At 35.7% G+C, this 20,504-nt stretch overlaps 1 protein-coding gene across 4 annotated transcripts in view; it reads right to left on the bottom strand.

Moving 5' to 3' along the window:
* Positions 1-693: 693 nt before the first annotated feature.
* The window catches only part of LOC120769223 (inactive dipeptidyl peptidase 10), a 105,571-nt gene continuing 85,760 nt past the window's right edge, over positions 694-20,504 (bottom strand). For 3 of the 4 annotated variants that reach the window (XR_005704834.1, XR_005704832.1, XR_005704833.1), the window contains 8 exons: positions 11,793-11,906; positions 11,206-11,329; positions 9,408-9,522; positions 9,196-9,310; positions 8,118-9,109; positions 5,851-6,155; positions 5,173-5,339; positions 694-1,454 (listed from right to left, as the gene is read on the bottom strand). Coding sequence is in view for 1 of the 4 variants with exons in the window: in XM_040096119.1 (XP_039952053.1) it covers positions 1,392-1,454; positions 5,851-6,155; positions 8,118-9,109; positions 9,196-9,310; positions 9,408-9,522; positions 11,206-11,329; positions 11,793-11,906 (1,828 nt within the window). In the remaining 3 variants the exon portion in view is untranslated. The remainder of the gene's footprint in view (positions 1,455-5,172; positions 5,340-5,850; positions 6,156-8,117; positions 9,110-9,195; positions 9,311-9,407; positions 9,523-11,205; positions 11,330-11,792; positions 11,907-20,504) is intronic. The other variant, XM_040096119.1, reaches the window with a different exon arrangement.

Here is a 20,504-nt window from a genome sequence, read left to right as displayed (position 1 = left end):
TGTTTAATAAAAGAAGGTGTTTTAATCCCGAAAACGGCAAAGTATTAAAGCTTATATATACGGGTATTTACCGTTGCCTAATTTAAGGCTCCACAAATAAACATAAAAAAAAAAATAACAACATAGTAATAAATATAGTTCTCAATTACAGCAGTAAGGTGCTTTGAACTTCAAAATATCCAAATCTAAAAGCTTTATTTTTCTTTTGCATAGTTTTATGCTCCAAAAGCTGCAAAAGCACTCCACTGTAACATTTTAACACTATAATAACGTTACTTGTCAGCAAGCGCTGTATTCGTTAGTAAAAAGCACGCTAACTATTTAGCAAATTTAGCAAATGAGTTTTTACATATTAAGCTTTTTCCAAATTCAAGCTTTTAAATAAATTTTATTCAATTATATTTTCTGCGCACTAAGGGACTAATTTTTGGTTTCTATACTGTATGTTTACATTTTTTTATAACTGTAGCTATAGTTAGGCATATCTTCAATCTTAATATCGCAGCTAATTTCGAGCTTTTCCGTTATTTGCAATTTTTAATACTGTAATTAATTTTTTTCTGAGTATTTTCATATTGCAGTGTTTATTGTTTTTTCAATAATTTTAATTTGTTTTTTTTTTACTTACTTTCGCTTTCTTAATTTTGATTTAGTTTGTTTTTTATAATTTATTATTATAATTATATCATTCAGTTATAGTTTTTTTATTAAAAACTTTTTAGTATCTCTTAAATATTTTCACTACTACTTTAGAAATGTACTTTTTATGCTATTTGCTCAATTTTTAAAATTTACACAATGCTTAAGTCAACGCTTAAAATACTGGTTATTCTCGTGTTGGTATAGTTTTTCATTAAAAATTGAAATTTTTTAAAATTAAAAATAAGTTTCTAATAATTATGGGAGTGTGCGCGGAAAACAAATGTCTACAGGTAGTTTTACTTTAAAACTGAAGAAAAAATAGTGTGCTTCTAGGCGTTTGCACTTTGGTTATTACCCTAAAGAGCTTTTTTCAGAATCCCTTCTGCAATCTTAGCATCTTTTTAAATAATATGTAAATTTATTAAGACAGCAAATATATTTAAAATTAGTTAAGTTAATGTTTGGTTTTGTTTCGCTTTGTCTACTTTTTGGCGCTCGTGCATTTAGTTGCTGTTGTTGCTTTTGTATTTATTTCACAACCATAAAAATTTGTATTTTTCGACTTGTTTTGTTATTGTATGTAATTTTGATTTTGCGATGCCCAAAATACTGTACATAACTTCAAAATTATTCAAAGCAAATCATAGTAAGTAATCAAAACTTTTTGAGCATACTTTCAGGCGCTTTAGTATTTTCCACTCTACTAGTATTCAAAGAAAATTAATCAATATTAAAGCATTTTCGTAACTTTATTGCTGTTGCATATCACTACCACCGCCATTTCCAAGTCCAGCTTTCGATTCGGGCGGCACCTAGTTGGAAAAGAGAGTTTCAAGAATAAAGCTTAATCATATATTACATTACAAACATAGTTAACTAAATATAAAGAACAGCACGTAGACATTATTAAGCTTCATAAAACCATAAAAATATATATTATAATTACAAAAAAAAAATACTATATAAAGCTTGTAAACTGCGGATCAAAAAAAAAAAAGTAATACTATGAAAGCGAGCATAATTTTAGGCGCTTAAACACTGTAAGTTTTGAAAAATAGCGAAACTTAGCAACTCTAATTAGTAGTAAAAATTATATAGGAACTTATTAAGCAAACAAATACATATGTATGTATGTATATATGGTAAAAATACAGTATATAGGTTTGGTTCATATTTTTCACTAAAATTGTTTGAGGTTATTTGTATTTGCTGTTATATGTATGCATATATTAATGAGCGGGTATGAAATGCATTTTCATCTTTATACAGTTTATATTTGTATTTTTTGCTAAAGAAAAAAGCGTATATAAAGCAGGCGGAGCTTTTTATAAATCACATTATAGAAAGTCTCATAAAAGCTTAGTTCGGTAAAAAGTAAAACTTAAAAATTGTTAGAAAATATTTAAAAAAATATGTCATAATTATTAGGTAACATTTATTTAAAATATAATTACATGCCAATATGTGGAGTTCATATTTTCAATTTGAGCTATATCGGCGGAAGCACAGCGCGTATCAGTGTTGAACTAGAGCATAAGATGGTTGGATGCCTACCTGCTTCATATCTAACAGATTACTACATACTTAATGCAGAGTTCTGTGGCCCAAGCACAGATGGAAATTTAGGTACAGCAATAGGTTCGAAACAATTATTTAAGCCAATCTATTGTTCTGTGGGTTAAAAAAGCTCCTGACCCCGTAAACTCAGAAGAACTCTCTGCTTAGGTGTTGGAAATTTAGGTAGAGAGAGAGATTTCTTAATTAACAGCCTTAAACTGGATTAATATGGTTGTTACATACAATGCCTAGTTCTGTAGGTTAACAAGTCTTCATTTTAAAGGCAAAGTTAATATATCTCAGAACGTCAACGTTGATACTGAGCACGTGCTCTAAGATATACTCCGTTCCTCTTGAAAATGACCTCTAATTCCGACGGTGTTTAGGTAAACTACATATGTAACTAAAGCCGTTGTTGCAGCTATAGAGAGTATAGTCTAACTTAAAAGAATGTGTAAACCATCATTATCCAACAGATAAAAAGGACGGCTAATGCTAAAGATCAATATTCCTTTAATATAGGCAATAAGTTTTCAGTATGATTTCTGATCATGTGCCACTAGCATGTTTAGTTAAGTAATCTGTATTAATAACAATCTAATGACTATAATGGCTTGGAATATCCAATTGGCGCCACGCAGCGAAAAGAAGAAACGACTGGCGCGCTGTTGTTAACTCGGCTATAATCGCGTAAGCGGTGTCTACGCCAATTAAGAAGAAGAAGAAGAATGACTATAATCCAAATTTCCTTACAAAAGCTTAAAGGCAAGGATTAGGTTAGGTTAAGTAAGGCTAGGTTACGTTGGATGGCTGATCTAGCTAGATCGCACGTGGACTGCTATACTACATATAGCCATAGAAAAGTATAATCTGATAAATTAGCAAAGCATTTTGTGGGCTATATAAATCTACACAGGTGTTTAATTTCCATTTCTGCCTGTACGGTGGGATCTCTGAAGGTATGCGCTCCCAAGTATTTAAGCATTGATCTCCCAAAAGCAGTACAAGAAGGAAGTGAAGATATTTCCACTTATTCTTCTTCCATACAGAATCTGCAGATGGCGTCCGGTAAGACTCTCAACCTTACAGCATGGACGCTGATAGGACAATAGCTCCTTAAAACCCCCAATACTGGGCAGAGGTTAGCCTTACCGAAAGCAAAGAGATAACTATATCTCTTGCGATCGGTCTTGGGCCAAAAAGATCACGATGGTCGTTCAGTGCAGGCCAATCTTCCGCGAAGCCTAGCTACCTAGTAGTCGAACACGCGAGGAGACGAGAGCACCGATCCGCTTACTAGCTCATGAGATTTTATCTTTTATTCTGTTATGGCTTCGCACCCATAAAAATTACTAGTTGCCATTGATAATGAGGTTAAGCATTCTTTAACAGCCTTGAACGCACTGTTAATGAGTTCAAGGCTAGTATCGACGCCCTATTATCCGAGAAGATGGTCACTGCTCTGAAACTCTGTCCTCCACCAACCTTCGCCCCAAGTTTTCATCTATCTGTAAGGAGGCTCACTGCCCCTCTCCTGCAACAGCTTCTGCCCACCCACAACTCCCTCGGCGGTATGTGGGCAGAGAATGAGCCGTCAGAGTTCGGTTTGGCGACTTCATGATCCAAGAGATCCATTATAAAGTCTAAGCGTATGAGGATTTTCGAGTGTTCAGATATGTATTCGTTTAGAAACCCAGATTATCTGAGTCTGATAAGCGCCACCCGCTGAAGTCTGAACGTCCTCGAGTTTCTTTGCAAGTGTGGCCTTTCTGAGAGCCCTCCACCACACAAAGACTTCACGGAATATAATGAGTTTGACTATAGTGTCGTAGAGACAGAGGATCATTTTTCATGAGAGACCTCAACTTTTGTCAATGGCTCCTCTGCCGTATCTCTGTATAAGGCAATCAATGCCTTCTTTGCTCTTTCTTTGATATTCTTTCTATCGAGGACGAGCCCTAAATACTTCAAATACTTCAGTGTAACCATCTCAGTTTTATTTCGGTTGGTAATGTGACCATTTCCGACTGCCCATAGAAGAGGAGAGAGAACATCATTTGTGAGGCTTCCCTACGAGCATGTGCATTGTTCTATTCTGCTTCAATCTTTCTGTCGCACAGAAGACTGAAAATAAATAGTTTGGTGTTTGAGGTTAGATTCAACGAAAAGAACATCCAGAGTTGTTACGATTGTTTCCAGAAGGACGTTATTGTTTGAGGCTTGATTCAATCCGAAAACGGTCCATGGCAGTAACGATTGTTTCCGGCAAGACGTTATTGATAGCTTCCTCAACATCAATGAAGGTCCCAACAGCGAGTTTTTTAAACCTCATCTAACCAAGACATGATAGTATGCACTGCAGTACCACTCACCTACCTTTACAGCAAGCCTTTCTCCTTACAAAAAGAAATTTTATAAACCAAGAGTACGTCAGAAATTTTAGAAAATAGATTTCTAACTCTTAAACTTTGTAGTTTGTTGCTGAAAATCTAGCGAATTTCGTCTGTTTATAATTGGCTAATGAAACCGAACGAACTTTGTGATTGCCAACCAGCGATTAAATACGAATAGTAAGGTTTGGTAGTTATAACCACTGCAAAAAAAGTTTTTGTCAGAGAGCTGACAGAGTCAAAATATTCAGCGAAGGAAGTGAGTAAAATTCTAGTACCTAAAACGAATAATATGTAGATATCTACACGTATTGATTTTATCACTCAGAAACTCTCTTTCCCTCCCCCTATTAGCTTTATAAATATATTAAACGATTTAATTGCTTGAAAAAATATAAAAACCATAGACATCACATACATATAATGCTATGCACTTAATATTAAGCGTCACACAAGACACATTGAAACATTCAAATGTATTTCGAAATACAACAACAACAAAAACATTGACTGACACCAAAAAATACAACGAGTATGAGACATTTATAAAGCAATCAGCATCGATTAAAATAATTTCGGATACCTTAAATAATGGATCTCACATACACGATACCAAACGTGTGTCTTTCTGTATGGGTATGTGTGTGCGATGGAGGCACTCGCATAACTTCACGCTTAAATGTTTACATAGAGACTATGAAAGTCTAAGAAATCCGCGGAATCTGTTTGATTACTCAGTTGCTGCTCAAGCTGGATGTTCGATTTGGAGGTTATGAAACGAGTTTGTGAGAGGAGAAATAAATGTGAGTAGAGGTTTATTTTAAATAAAAAAAAAACAAAATTTAGAATGGTGTTTCAAATAAATAATTAAGAATTAAACATTTAAAATAACAAAAATTAAAAATTGAAAAAAGTAAAATTTAAAGAAACAAAATTTTCCAGTGCAAAAATGTGAAAGGCAGAGATATAAAAAATATAGAAAGACAGATAGATAGACAAATAGAGTGATAGTCATAGCAATATATAGTTGTTGTTGTAGTAGTGTGACAAGAAGAAGGGAGAAAAAAAGTAATTTATTTAAAAGTGTTAGACAAAAAGTGTGTTTGCTTGTTAAGGAGATTTGTATAGAAGTTAGCAAAGGGTATGTAATATATACAAATAAGTAAGCGCATCATTTTTAAAGCAAAAGTTGAGTGAGAAAATATTTTACAAATTAAAAAGAAAAAAGTAGATAAAATCGTATTGAAACCACAAAACTCACCAGCTTCTTAAAACAGTCCTCGAAGAAACTCGTCATTGAGCGGTAGAGATGCCGCTTCACGCCCGACAGCGTGTGTCCCTCATCGGGGTAGATTTGCTGTTTGTAGAGTACACCTTTATTGGTGAGCGCACGCGCTAATACCATCGATTGCTGTACATGCACATTATCATCGGCGGTGCCGTGCACCAAAAGGAATTGACGATCGCGCAAATTATCTACGTACTTGGAGAGATCACCCTCCTCGTAGCCTTTGTAGTTATCGGTCACATTCGGGAAGCTAAGATAGCGTTCAGCGTATGTAGAGTCTAGGGATGTGAACGAAAATAGAGAATTTCGAAAACTTATAAGTTAATAGTACCAAAATGTTTTCAGGTTGTGCAAAAAATTATTACAATAGTTTTTGAAAAGTGACCCATGGGTTGGTTATGGGTGTCCCAAAATTTTTCTGAATTTTTTCAAAAATGTATAATATATAATTATAAAAAATGGTTCTGTTAGTTCAGTTCAGTTTAACAGTTTATATAATGTTTAAGTTATTAGGAAGTGTCCCAAAGCTTTTTTAGTTGTCCCAAAAATTTTATAAAAAACCTTTACATGTGCCTAAAAAATTTGTAATAGATTAAATATTGTATGAAAATTGTAGTTCAGCCACTAAAAAGAGTCCCAAAACTTTTTAGGTGTCCCAAAAAATTATAAAAATCTTTTTAATTGTTTCAAAAATTGGTAATAGCTGACATGTTGCATGCAAATTGTAGTTCAGTCGCTAAAAAGTAGTCCACCCTTTTTTATTATCCCAAAAATTTATAAAAAATTTTTTAAGTGCCTCAAAAATTTATAATAGGTTATATGTTGTTGAAAATTGAACTTAAGTCCCTAAAAAGTGTCCCAAAATATTTTTTGTTGTTCCAAAAATGTACAAAAGCTCATATATTACACTAGAATTTTAGTAGACTGATTACAGTATGTTAAACATTTTCACATTGTCCATAATCTTAAGAGAGATGCTAAAAAAAAAATCAGAGGGTATTCTTTTACCTTTAAACATTTGTTATTGTCTCTTATCTCTGTTTGAAATCTTCCCAGTACAAGATTACAAAAAGGTTGTATTTCAAAGTATAGTTAAGTTTTCGCAAAAGGGTTCGTTCACACGATTATTGATTTTCTAAGTCAAAAATATAAATCTTTTAAAAAGCGATTACGAATTTGAACAAAGTTTTAGATTTACGCCAAAATTGTTCTAGAATATTTCGAAGTAAAAAAGCAGAAAAGAAAAAAATCTACATCTTATGCCTTGTCCCAAAGCATAATAAAGATTTTTAATAACATATTTATTTCAATTTGTTAATTTTACAGTACACGCGTTAAAATATAATGAATTTATGCTGTCCCAAAATGTATACAAATTGTCCCAAAACCTATTTTTTCTTTCTAAATTTATTGCTAACGATATAATATTTTGTTTTGTGTTGAAATTTAAGCGAAACTACTTTTTAAAATTTTTAAAAACTGTCCCAAAGCAAAATCGGATATCAAAATCATTTACTACTCGATTGAATGTGCCGAAAAATATTGGTATTTATAGGGACTGACAGAGGCAAGACCTGCTAGTTTGGCGTCTCAAAACAGATATAAGTATTAAGTTTCCGAGAGAGTGTTCCAAAATCAACCGAATTTTCACATTCAATAAATGTTTTCGAAGATATTACCTATTTACATTTGCATAGGCGGTATGCTTGATAGTCAAGTACTTCGACAAAAGCTTACTAAACTTTGGTTTCATTCAAAAAACTTGTCCCAAACTCCATACTAAGGTTTATTCTATCATATATGTGTATATATGTATATTGTTGATGTCAAAAAATGTTCTTCTAAATGTATTTTGACTTGTCCCAAAATTGTACCAATTTTTTTAAACGATCGATTTTATTCATAAAATTGGTCTATGTTACTAAAACTACTTTTGAACTCAACTACTAATTTTTAGGAATTAATGAAAAATGTCCCAAAATGCTTTTGAACCTACATTTTACTAACAAAAAGCCCATCTTCTCGCCGGATTTTAGGAGGATGGAGCCTTGTGTGTAAGTTCATGCAAATGAGTAAATTTCTCTGAGGAGTAGCCACGAGGGTCACTAGGGAGTGGTTAAAAACGATTCTTTTACATGTGGCTCAAGCAGCTCACGACTTTTGGTCTAATACTAGGTGTCCTGGGTAAAAAAATTTTTTTTTTTATAATCTTACTCTTTACTTCTGCCATTACAACTTACCGTAAAGCTTCCAATTCGTCACCGGCGACACACTGATGCCGCATTGGAAAATTGACTGTGTGCCCGCCAATGCCAATGCGGCCGCATAACCGCCATAACTCCAGCCCCACACACCCATACGACGACCGTCAATAAAATGCAAATTATCTCGCAAATATTCACTCACTTCCAGCTGATCGGACACTTCAACCGAACCGAGACGCTTGTAGATCTCATGCAACAGCTGATAACCTTGTCCGGCTGAACCACGTCCATCGATCTCAATTACTATATAATCCTTCGTCCCCGACAAATAAGTATTCCAGTCGATGTGCCACTTCTCCGTCACCAGTTGTGTGCCCGGCCCCGAGTACACGTGCAGTATCGTCGGATAACGTGTAATCTCATCCTCGCGCAGCACCGGCGGCAAATATAGACGCACCTGCGCATGATAACCGCCCGATATCATGACCGGGAAAGTTTTTACCTGTGGCAGAGCAGTACGCAACATCTTCTCCTTCAAACGCGTATTATTCTGCACAGTCACAAGTAGTTCCAAAGCTTCACTTTTCTTCGGTAACAGCTTCTTGCCATACTCGCCGGCATAGAAGCCTGTTAGGGCGTAAACGATAGTTGTTGGCACCACTGGACCCAAACATTCGATGAGCACATAACGTGCCTGCAGCGCCAACGGAAATTTGGCTGTATGATAGAGGCATTCATTGTGCTCCGAGTGGCCGTGTGATGCCGTCGGGTGTTTGTGTTCCGGCGTCAACGTGGGTGGTGGTAAAGTTTGACGTTCTTCCGAGTCCTCCCAGTCGTCATCCCAAGCGGTCACCAGTTTCGGTGGCGATTTGGTATGACCCTCGGCACCCTGGTAGCTGCTGCGCAATGGAGTCGGACACGTTAAACAGTCGGGCAGCTGGTGTGCGGAACCGTGTCGCGGTGGCAAAGCGGACACGCGATACAGGTGCTGTTGTCCCGGCAAGCGTTCCGGTGTGCCCAAAAAGTAGCTGGAGAGAGAGAGAGGGAGAGAAAACACAGAGCGCATGTTGTATGAACGGGGAAAATTGAAGGAGGAGAATTTGAGAATACTTACATCCAGTTATTCAGCTGGTCCCAATGTAGCAACTCATTGACCTCGTACTGGCCATGCGTTAGTGGTAGTACGCGCTTTTTGGCAACATGAACGTGCACAATATGCCGGAAGTAACCTGGTGAATGGTAAATAAATCAGAAATTTTGGAAAAATGGGAAAAATTATGAAGCAAACAGGTTGCGGGTTGTGTGCGGTAGGATTCTCAAACTCACCGGAAGCGCCGTCACGCAATGGCGATATGGCAACGTAGGAAGTTGCATTCGCTGCAAACAATGGCACCGATACTGTGTCCACCCAACCGCGTCCATCGCCGCTCACACGATGCGTCTGCGTTAGTCACGCACATTATTTTCCCAAACATAATACAATGGAGTGCAATCGAGTTCGAAGTAATAAATAAAATAAATCGCAGGATAAGCTTCGGTAGCATTATATTTTGATAAATTACACTTAACAACGAGTGACACTAAAACTAATACGGGCACATATTCTGTTACAAAAGTATGGACGCGTGCCTACCCTTTAGAAAATAAGCATATTTTAATGGACCAAAAAATTTATTATGGTTTTCGGGTATTGCAGTCGCAAGTTGAGCCCGTTTGTAGGTAAATAAAAATATTAAGCAAACGTGTCACCACCTTAGGTCTTTTTAGAATGCCTTTCAAAAGCGCCATTAGTTCTGCCTTCTCCAGACTGGATAAAGAAGCGAAGCAATTGGGTCTGGTAGTGAACGAAGGCACCGCTGGCTAAGTTATGTTGTCCGAATGGATGAAAAAACTCCAGCTTTGAGGGTATTTAGGGCAGCACCCGCCGGAGGGAGTAGAGAAGAGGAAGACCTCTACTCCGTTGAAAAAAACAGGTAACCAGACCTGGCTACACTTGGAATCTCCAATCGGGGCCAAACCGGGAAAGGGAAAAACGACGACCGCCCTCTGGATGATAAAATATTTTATAGACTTTGGAGACTTCGTAAATAGATTTCGACTACTTTCACTGTATTGTAGTGTGATTTGGTAATCGGGCTAACATTCACATTTGATCACGAATAAACCTACTTGCACAGCTAGAATCGCCGGTTCTCTCTTAGTATTGATCAAAAAGACCGACACATATTAAAGAAGTCACAAACTTGACCTGAGATTCGTAGATTTGGTCCCAGAAGCCAGAAGAGCAGAGCACTCGACTCAAACCCATCCTGACGGGATTTGGGTAAGGATGGCCTTTCTTGCGAGTTCATTTGCTTTACTGTTTTCAGTGACTCCGCTCTAACTAGGTACCCAAGTCTTATGTGGAAGTAGCTTAATGCTATTGTTAATGAGTCGAGTCGAGAAGAAATGCAGGAAATGTCTAAAGCAGGGCACCAGGGAAACAATGGAGCATTTCTTGAGCGCTTGTTCCGCATTGGCGAGACTACGCTGTAAGCGTTGATGGTCGCTACGATATGATATATTGGAGATTCAAGGCCTGAAAGCACACCTTCTTGAAAAAGGCTGCACTTCGGAGTAATACGTCTGTTGTTGATGGCTGCCACTTTTTGAAAGAAATTTTCTTAATTACTTAAATATTTTTGCAATTTCTACTGTCATGAAAATGCTGCTAAGTGTAAGAAAAGCTACAATCTTAGAAACAAAGAGAATATAGTTATAAAGTGTTAGAACTATCAAAAACCTTTATCGTTAAGTCGAATATCCATGTTGGATGAGTTGGTTCATAGAACAAGTTTTTTCAACAGCCTCTGATCGGATTGCGAGAACTTTTTTCCTTCAATATGAATTTAGGAACCAGAGGGTTAAACTATTTTTACCGTGTCTTATTTTTTCAGTGAACTTTTTAGATCCATTTAGATCCATATTTCGAAATTTGCTTTACATTAAAATTCATTTAGACTTTCCTGGAGGGTATATTCTCCTACCGACCATACCATTTAGCACTCACTCTATCTCTCACTCTCTTTTATTTTCTCATACTCTCACTATCTCTGATTCTCCTTTGTTAATAATTTCTACTTACCTCAACGCATATAAACAATGGACTCTTACAGATGCTGACCACCGAAATATTCTGTGGACGATTCAGCCAAACCACACAAATCTCCGTTTCGCTCACCCAACTGGCGCTGCTAAAGTAGTGATCTCTATGCGTCGAATCAGTCACAAAATGAGTTGAAAGTATACAAAAAAATAGTAAATGAAAGTTTATGTTGGTATAAGAAATAGTGGGAGTTTTACAGAAGCATTAAGTGAAGAAATATACATAAATTTTTGAGCCAATAGTTATGCACTGGTTTTCGCACCCACATAAAGTAGTGCTGAAATTTGATTGATTACTCGATGATAAACTTCTCAACACGGCTATGAATGTCCTGTTGAATTTGATTACTCTGTAGACTACTTAAAGCGTTCAGTGTTTTCCGATGAAATTACAAAACTGTACTCAATAAACTTTTTTATTTGACATAACCTCAAGATGATATGTAAAATACTCTAAACACAGCTGGCTAAATCCTTAGACCTTTAGCTTTATAAACACAGCTTCTTATGATCTCTGCGCATAACTATTTATTTTAGATATATATATATTGTTCTTTTTGTACTTACTCATTTTGCAGTACTTGTGGCGGTTGTAGATCTCTTATTTTAATATCTTCTGGATTTTGTATATCGGCCACGCGTAGCTTGGCAATGGGATTTTGCGTGCCTGGTTTAGGATATCTGGGAGTAAAATTTCAAATATACATAAATGAATTATTTAGGAGATTAGTTTGTTTAGGTTAATATGAAATAGTGGGCCTGGAGAGGTACCCAAGTTTGAGTTTTAGTTGTGCTTTTTGGAATAAGATATTTCTCAGAAACTGTTTTTGGATAAACCCAAAACTGAGCAATCCTAAGTTACATCGATTATGTTATCATACTAAATTTCAATGCAAATATAAGTGTTAAAATATATGATTGTAATAATTGTGACTAACAAAGTTCAATGATTAAGACCATTATAATTCGTTGTCTTACGATTACATCATTTCCTGACTTATAAACTCAATTATAAAGACTACTTTGATCTTATTGCAAGCATAATTATTTTTATTAAATAATTGCGGATTATAACTGCAGAAATCGTACTCGTGAAAAATGTTAAGTACATTACTTGTACATTATTTGTTTATTAAATTTATTCTTCTTTGTTGGCATAGACACCGCTTACGCGTTTAAAGCCGAGTTTCCAACATCTCACCAGTTGTTCTTCCTTTTCACTGCCCCAATTGGATATTCCAAGTATAACCATCTGGTATCTCCACCTGGTATTTCCAACGGAATCAAGGTCTTCCTCCTCTTCTGCTTCCACCGGCGGGTACTGCGTCGAATACTTTCTGAGCTGGAGTGTTATGACTGTGAGCAGTGACGCGGCAGCCAAGTCGCGACTGCGAGGACTGTTTGTTTCATGACAGGAGACATTTCGTCTTGCTCTCGTTCACTACCAGACTCATTTGTTTCGCATGGGGAAAGCAGTACTAACGGCGCGGTTATTATTTCCAATAATATCAATGTCAGCGGTATATGCCAGCAGCTGCACACTCTTATAGAAATTGGGATCATCTCTATTTAGTTCTGCAGCTCGAATTATTTTCTCCAGCAGCAGATAGCAGAAGTCGCACGAAAGGGAATCGTCTTGTCTGCAACCTCGTTTGAAAAAGAACGGCTCGAAGAGGTCCTTCCCGATGCTGACCAAGCTTTTGGTATTGCTCAACGTCAGTTTACATAGCGGTATTAATTTTTCGGGGATACCAAATTCAGACATCGCGGCCAAGCAGCTTTGAAATCGACAAAGAGGTGATTTGTGTCGGTTTTTCTCTCACGCCAACATTCGGCGCATGTTAAATACGTGGTCAATTATTGATTTTCCAGGTGTAAAGCCATACAGATAAAGTCTAATCAGTTTGTTGACGGTGGGCTTTAATCGTTCACACAATACCCTCGATAGAACGTTATATGCCATGTTAAGGAGGCTTATCCCATGGTCTTTGGCGCAGATTGTAGAGTCTTCCTTTTTGTGGATTGGCCAAGGCACACTTAAATTCCAATCGTGGGGCATGCTTTCATTCGACCCTATTCTACAAAGGAGCTGTTGTATGCTCTTCATCAGTTCTTTGCCGGTTCGGCAATCCGTGTGCCCCCGCCGCTTTGTTGTTTTTCAGGCGGGTAATTGCAATTCGAATTTCTTCATGGTCAGGCAATGGAACGTTTGGTCTATCATCATCAATTGGGAAATCGGGTTCGCCTTCTCCTGGCGTTATGTTTTCACTGCCATTGAAGAAGTCTTTCCTCCATAATTTTAGTATACTTTGGGCATCCATTACTAGAACACCTCTGGAAGTTTTATAAGAGTATGCTTCGGTCTTGAAAATTTCTGTTAGTCGACGTTGTGATTACAGCTTTTCGACGTTGTACCTTCCTTGTGTTGTGTTGTTGTGGGTTTTCGCTGCACTAATACTACAGATAATCATATTTCGGTCGAAGTCGATCAGCATCAACCCACTTGGGGATGTTTCATCATGGAGGTTGAATTTACCGACCGTTGTGCCAAAGATGTCTTCTTTTACCAACCTGGCGTAATTGTACTTACTGCAATCGTTAAGTAGTCAACATTTAAAGTAATATTGAATAAGTTAGTTATAAGTAATTACTTAAGTATCCAACATTTTAAGCTTCAACAGTTTATTTTGATTCTAAAATTGAGACTAACTAATTTTGTAATGACGATTACTGTAATCATAGTTTGTTGCTACAAATAAAGTTGAGATACATTGTTGTGATGATCGTAATACTTTAAATTATATTATTACACTTAATATTGTATTATTAATAATTAATTTTTGTGATAAGAATTCCTGCAGTTGTAACCATTAATTTTTAATTACCATCATTGTAGTCATAATATAATTTAATGTACTTGGAATTATAGCAGATATTATGCAGAATCACTTACATATAAATATGCATAAATACTTCCAAGCATATGTACAAATATTTATAAATATTCCAATAGATTTCTATGCATATTTGTGTGTATATAAATGACTATGGAAAACCAAAGGCATGTGCTCATTGCACATCTGAATTTACTATATGATATTTACCGAGTCACACTTTGCACAAAACACATTTACCGATGCACACTTACATACACACATTGTATGAAAGTTCAAATGTGTTAAAATATAATTGTTAATGTGCCATTGTGCCAGCAAATTATTTGCATAACAAGAATTTTGCTGTCAAAATCCTTAAATACAACACAAATACACAAGCAGCTTTATCTATCTGCATACACACAAGCATACGTATAAATATTCCATAATTAGTGTGTTTGCAGAAATGCTATTTGTGCAAGTTAAATACAATGCCAGCGAATGTGCAGCTGCTTAACGTGGATGTATATGACACCCAAACATTTAGCTTCAGTCGCAACTTAGCACTCACTTATAGAAATGCTGACTTAACTGTTGCTTAATTGTCACTTAGAATTTCGCTGTGAGGTAGCTCATATGCTCATTGCAAGAGCAAATTTATAACCTTAGTTTTGCAGCATTCATTGCTTTGTCGCTTACACGTGTCGTCATTAAAAGTCACTCATACGCTCTGTCGCACCGCATGGCGCTGCTGGCTTTAGTTTACTGCTTTCACAAAGCTAATTAAATACTCATATACTTAGTGTTTGCTTGTTCGCCAGTGGCATTAACGTAATATTTTTTGTACATTCTACATTTTAGTAACCTTTATTTCTGTTGACTTCGCTGTATAATTCCTCAGTGAGTGGAAATTTTGTAATGTTGTGAGTTGTTGCTGCAGAAAGCTATTGTGTGCTTGCTTTTGATACATTTTATGTTATGTTTTGGAAGCATAAATTTATGCTATTTCTCTGTAAACAATTATATTTTGTGAAGAATTTTATACAAATGGTGTACGAAGCAGATATAGGAATGCATATTAGCAATTCAGAAGATACATTTAAAACAAGTAAGAGAGGCCTAACTTCAGGTGCAACCGAACATTTTGTACGCTTGCAACTTGCAGGAAACAACCAGAGGATCGGAATACAAGCAATTTTATATATACGTATACCAGTGGCGGATTATTCATTTCAAGGGATTAATGGCCTATTAATAATTTTACTGTTCTGAAAAAATATTAAGTAACAGAAATATAATCCAGAAATCTGCAATTTCATTCCATAAACAAAATAAAAGAATTTTTTAATATAATAAATAATGCAACGTAAGCATATTAACTTAACTGGAACATATCCGTAACTGGAACTACTAAATTTGAAGCGACGATTGATATATTCTCCGCGGTTTATTCTCCAAGTTTTCCAACATAATAGGTATCAAATAAGATAAATACGTTGCTTGTATCCGTAACATTCCGAAATCAAAGACAAAAAGCTGAGTAATATTTTCGATCCCTTTATTCAGACACGAAAAAAATGGCGGCAGAAGTTAAAGAATACTAGAGGATCACAGTGTATATTCCTCTGTTGTTCCAAAAATTTGAAGACACGCTTTCTAGAGAAGTATTGGATGAATTTCAACTGGGTTTGTTGCTTCCCGAAAAAGTATGTACTATGGAAACCAAAGAAATTGAAAATTTTATTTGCTGTTTGATAGATGGATTCAAAGGTCCTTTGGATAATGACGACGTCGTGCGACGTTTGAAGCTCAAAAGTGAACTTTATCACTCGCAGTGCCATTGGGGGCAGAAGCAAAAGTCAACAGACAACAAGTTATCGACTACTGCATTGGAAACGTTGAAGAACTGCGATGTAGACCTATATCAAATAATTCATAGGTTTCTTCGCATATTCTGCAAATTTTCTGTGACAAATGCGAGCTATGAACGTTCTTTTTCGACACTTCGCCGCATGAAAACGTGGCTGAGAACGAACATGCTTCATGATAGATTGATCGGCTTGGCGTTGCTGCACACACATCATGACATTGAAGTCACTACGGAAGAAGTTCTCGAAAGATTCTCAAAACCTGGCCCACATCGTTTAGTTTTGTGAAATTTTTCTATTCAATATAGGAACTGACTACAGTATTATACTTGTCACCCGCACGTCTACGATTTAAAATGTGTTTTTCAATTTAATAAGTTTCAATATCAAAAAGTTGAATTTAAATTTTTACCATTTCTATCATAATATTAAACTGAATAAATACTACTTTATTTAATATAATAATCTTCATGTTTTAAGTAAATGTTTATAATGTAGTTTTCGTTAAGATAACTGAAATATGGCCGATATTTGCAGTATAAAGTCACCTGAAAGTTCTTAAACCTTTATATTAGGTATAGGGCTCACGAAAGTCTAGACCCGATTCAACCCGTTTTTGATACACAAAATTATTATAGTCAGGAAAGGATTTTCTCTGAATTTCAGTTGTATATCCAATGTAGTATATGTACGATATTTCCGGTCAAAAGTCAACTATACATACTGGAGTCCACATATTCGGTGCCTATAGCATTGAACAGTTTTGATTGGATTTAGGCAATTTTTGGTCATAGTGTGGCATACTTTAAAGAAATTATTAGTGTAGAATTTTATTCCGTTATTTTATTTACTTCTTGATTTGTGTACTGGAAAGTAAAAGAATTAAGTGTAATTTAAATTTAGGCTATATGAGAAGTAGGCGTGGTTGTAGTCCGATTTCTTCCATTGAAATATAACATAAAAATATGAGAAGAATAGCACGTACTGAATTTAGTCAAAATCGGTTTGTCGAGGCCCGAGATATGTGAGTCGGCCTATCGTCCTATTTTCACATCGGCTCCTATAAAGCCCTCGCATACCATCTCGGAGGTAAAATTTAATGAATGTGGTGTATTTAGTTTTTAATTTATCGCGCTTTTAGTAGTTTTTAATTGTACCGTTATATGGGGAGTGAGCGAGGTTATCATCAGGTTTTATCCTTTTTCACATTGTCGATAGGAGTTCTTATGGTATATGCGCTATGCAAGTGTGGTTGTTATAGCTTTGGTGGTTTAGAAGATCTGCATACTCGTATAAACTTATTAGAGGGCAAGACCACGCCTACTTTTTTAAACTTTGTTGACCACAGGTGCACCTTACTACTGCGCCAAACTAGAGTTTTTTAATCTTAATTAAGTGCTTAGTTATGGCACTCTATAGATTATCGCTTTTATGGCATTTTGTGGGCGTGGCAGTGGTCCGATCTCGCTTATCTTCGAGCTCCTACTTTTTTTTACTAAGGAACGCTCATACCAAGTTTCATCACGATGTTTCACTTTTTACTTAAGTGACAGCTGGCACGAACGGACTCTTCATCCTTATCATTTATATATGTATATATAACTTTATATCTATCTCACTTACTTTTAGGTGATACATACAACCGTTAGATGAGCAAAACTATAATACTATAGTATTGCTTGAATATAAAAGGAGGTAAGGTAAAGGTGTGAGAAGAAAGGCATTTCTGCATATCCCCTCTAAATAGTTTGTCCGTAGATTCGACTTTTGCTTTTGCAATAATCTATGCCTATCTATTTACATATTTCAAGTCGCTATCGCGTCGAATAAAACCGTCTTCCATACAAATATTTGGCTTTGATAGCTCAGTTTGTATGGTAGCAATATGGTATAATGATTCGATATCAGCAATATGCCCATAGATTACAGAGTTGCAGCTATGATATTGCTAAGGAACTGAACATTCATCATCAAACGGTTTTGAATCAATTAAAAAAGGCTGGTAACGTAAAGAAGTTCGATGTTTGGGTACCACATGAATTGTCTGTGAAAAATTTAATGGAGCGAATTAAAATCTGCGATTCTCTGCTGAAACGAAATGAAATCGAACCATTTCTGAAGCGAATGGTAACAGAAGACGAAAAGTGGATCAAATATGACGATGATGTGCGAAAAGGATCATGGTACAAGCATGGTGAAGCAAAGCCAGGATTGACGCCTCGAAAGGTTATGCTGAGTGAGTATTCACTATGGGCTTTGATGATTCGGCAAAAACTTGGGGAGCTTGGCTGGGAAGTTTTGATGCATCCACCATATAGCGATGACCTTGCACCATTGGACTACCATTTGTTTCGGTCAATGCAGAACTCACTACTTACTTAAATTACTTGTCGCAGTTTTTCGCGGAGAAAGCAGAAAAGTTTTACCTTGATGGAATAATGTCAATATGACGAGTGATCTTATATTGTTTACGATATGACTCTGAATAAGATTCTCATTAATTTGAGTATAGATATAAATATTGCGAAGATCAGTTTAGGGCATTTGTATATTTGGTGTTCCCTTTTCCATTTATGAGTAGGATCTTTTGGAAGTTTGTAAAATTTTAATATGAGATGAATTTGTTGAGAAAAGTAATTGGCGCTGCTAAATATAGTGCTATTAATCTAATTGCTCTACATATTAGGGTAAAAAAGTCTCAAAACTTTTTAAGATTTTTTAAATTTACATTCCTCAGAAAAGCTTATAATTTTGTTTGAATGCTTACGTTGCATCGTTGTCCTTAATAGTTCTAATTCTGTTAGAGCCTTTATAATCAAGCTTATGACTCATCGCATATATCTGACTGCTTATGAAATTGAATGCTGTGTGAATAAGCTTCCTTAGGCAAATGTGTAACGGAACCATTTAATTGCTCGTTTCGGCAGTAACGGCACCAAATGACTGTATATCGGTGTTTAATGTTTTTATTTGCAAAGAGTGTGGAAAAATTGGTGCGAGGTTTGAATGAGGGCTACAGGCCTTTGCACGTTATTTGCGTATGTATGGTTTGTATTCCCTATAATGTTGCCAACTTAATGTTTGCCATATTTTATGACATAATGCTCTAGGCTAAATGAAATTTGTGGAATGCATGGTAGTTAACTAATAATAACCTGAAAGGATCATAATAAATTAATATATAATATTTAATAAGCACATTACGAGGTTCATGGCTTATATAATTTCGTTGTTTCGTGAAAAGCTCCTCAGTAATAATTTGCTTACTGTAAGTGAGTCAATGTGTGCGTGACCTATCTGCAGATGAGCCTACTTTAAATGAATTTCAATAAGCATTTAATAAGCAATTTGTAAGCTTATTAAAATGACTGAACAATCTGAACAGCAGGTGCCACTTAACCTCATATTTCTACATACTTAATTACTTGAGTAATATAAGTACATTTCATAATTACATTTCAATGTGATTATATGGAATTGCAAGTACTTCTGTGAGATTGTGAAGCTTTGCGACTATATAAATATGTTCGAATGCCTGCTAGCTATTGGTTATTTACTTAAATTTTGCACTGCTTCTCCTCTCTTGGAATATCTAGGAAAGAACTTCTTTGCAAAAAATAGTAGTGGCTGGAATAATGGTTTATTTTATGATATTAATAAGTGTTACCATTCATCTTTTGAAGACCCTGTTCACATGATGGATGGGTGGTTACTATTATCAATATCATAAGGTAACCCATTACTCCATCCAATAATGTCTTTTTTCCAGAAATTCATGCCCCGCAAAAGCTCCTATGTTCAAAAAAATCTTAACTCTGTGAGAGGTACGAGTATAAGGAAATTGAAGCAACTATTAAGGAGTTAAAATATAAGAGATAAATAAGAGTAGGACGCTTGAAGATCATTATATTATTTTTAAAGCAGAGTTTTTGATCCAAAGGAAGTTATAAATTCCATCTCTTTACAAAAACAACTTCCCTAAAAGCTTAAAAACTTGTTCATTAACCCGAATGCATTCATATTTGATCTTGTTACTGTAATCATAGAAGATGCAATATCAGGACCACGTGACTGTATAATCCGGACTCCGAAAAAATTGGGATTGTATTTTTCATACTAAATTAAGTTGATATTCCTTTTACATCAATTTTCGCCGGACCTCAGTTTTGAGTTCCGAATCACCGGGATCCCGAAAGATCGGTATTGCATTTTTGTAATAAATATAGTTGCTATTTAATTATACATAAATTCTCGTCAGACTTTACTTTTTAATCCCGAATTCGCGGGATCCCGAAAAATCGGAATTGCATTTTTTACCAAACAAAGTTGATCTTTGAATAAGTTTTCGTCAAATTTTATTTTTGAACCCCATAACCGGGATCCCAAAAGTCGGGATTATATTTTTTACTAATTAAAGTTGTCAGAGTTTATTTTTGAGTCCCGAAATCCGAGGATCCCGAAATAGCGGGATAGTATTTGTTTACTAAATTAAGTTGGTATTTAATTAGACATACATTTTCGTCAGACTTTACTTT

Source organism: Bactrocera tryoni, chromosome 2 (assembly GCF_016617805.1).
Source record: "Bactrocera tryoni isolate S06 chromosome 2, CSIRO_BtryS06_freeze2, whole genome shotgun sequence".
NCBI classification, from domain to species: domain Eukaryota; kingdom Metazoa; phylum Arthropoda; class Insecta; order Diptera; family Tephritidae; genus Bactrocera; species Bactrocera tryoni.
This window is presented reverse-complemented; position numbering and strand designations above follow the sequence as displayed.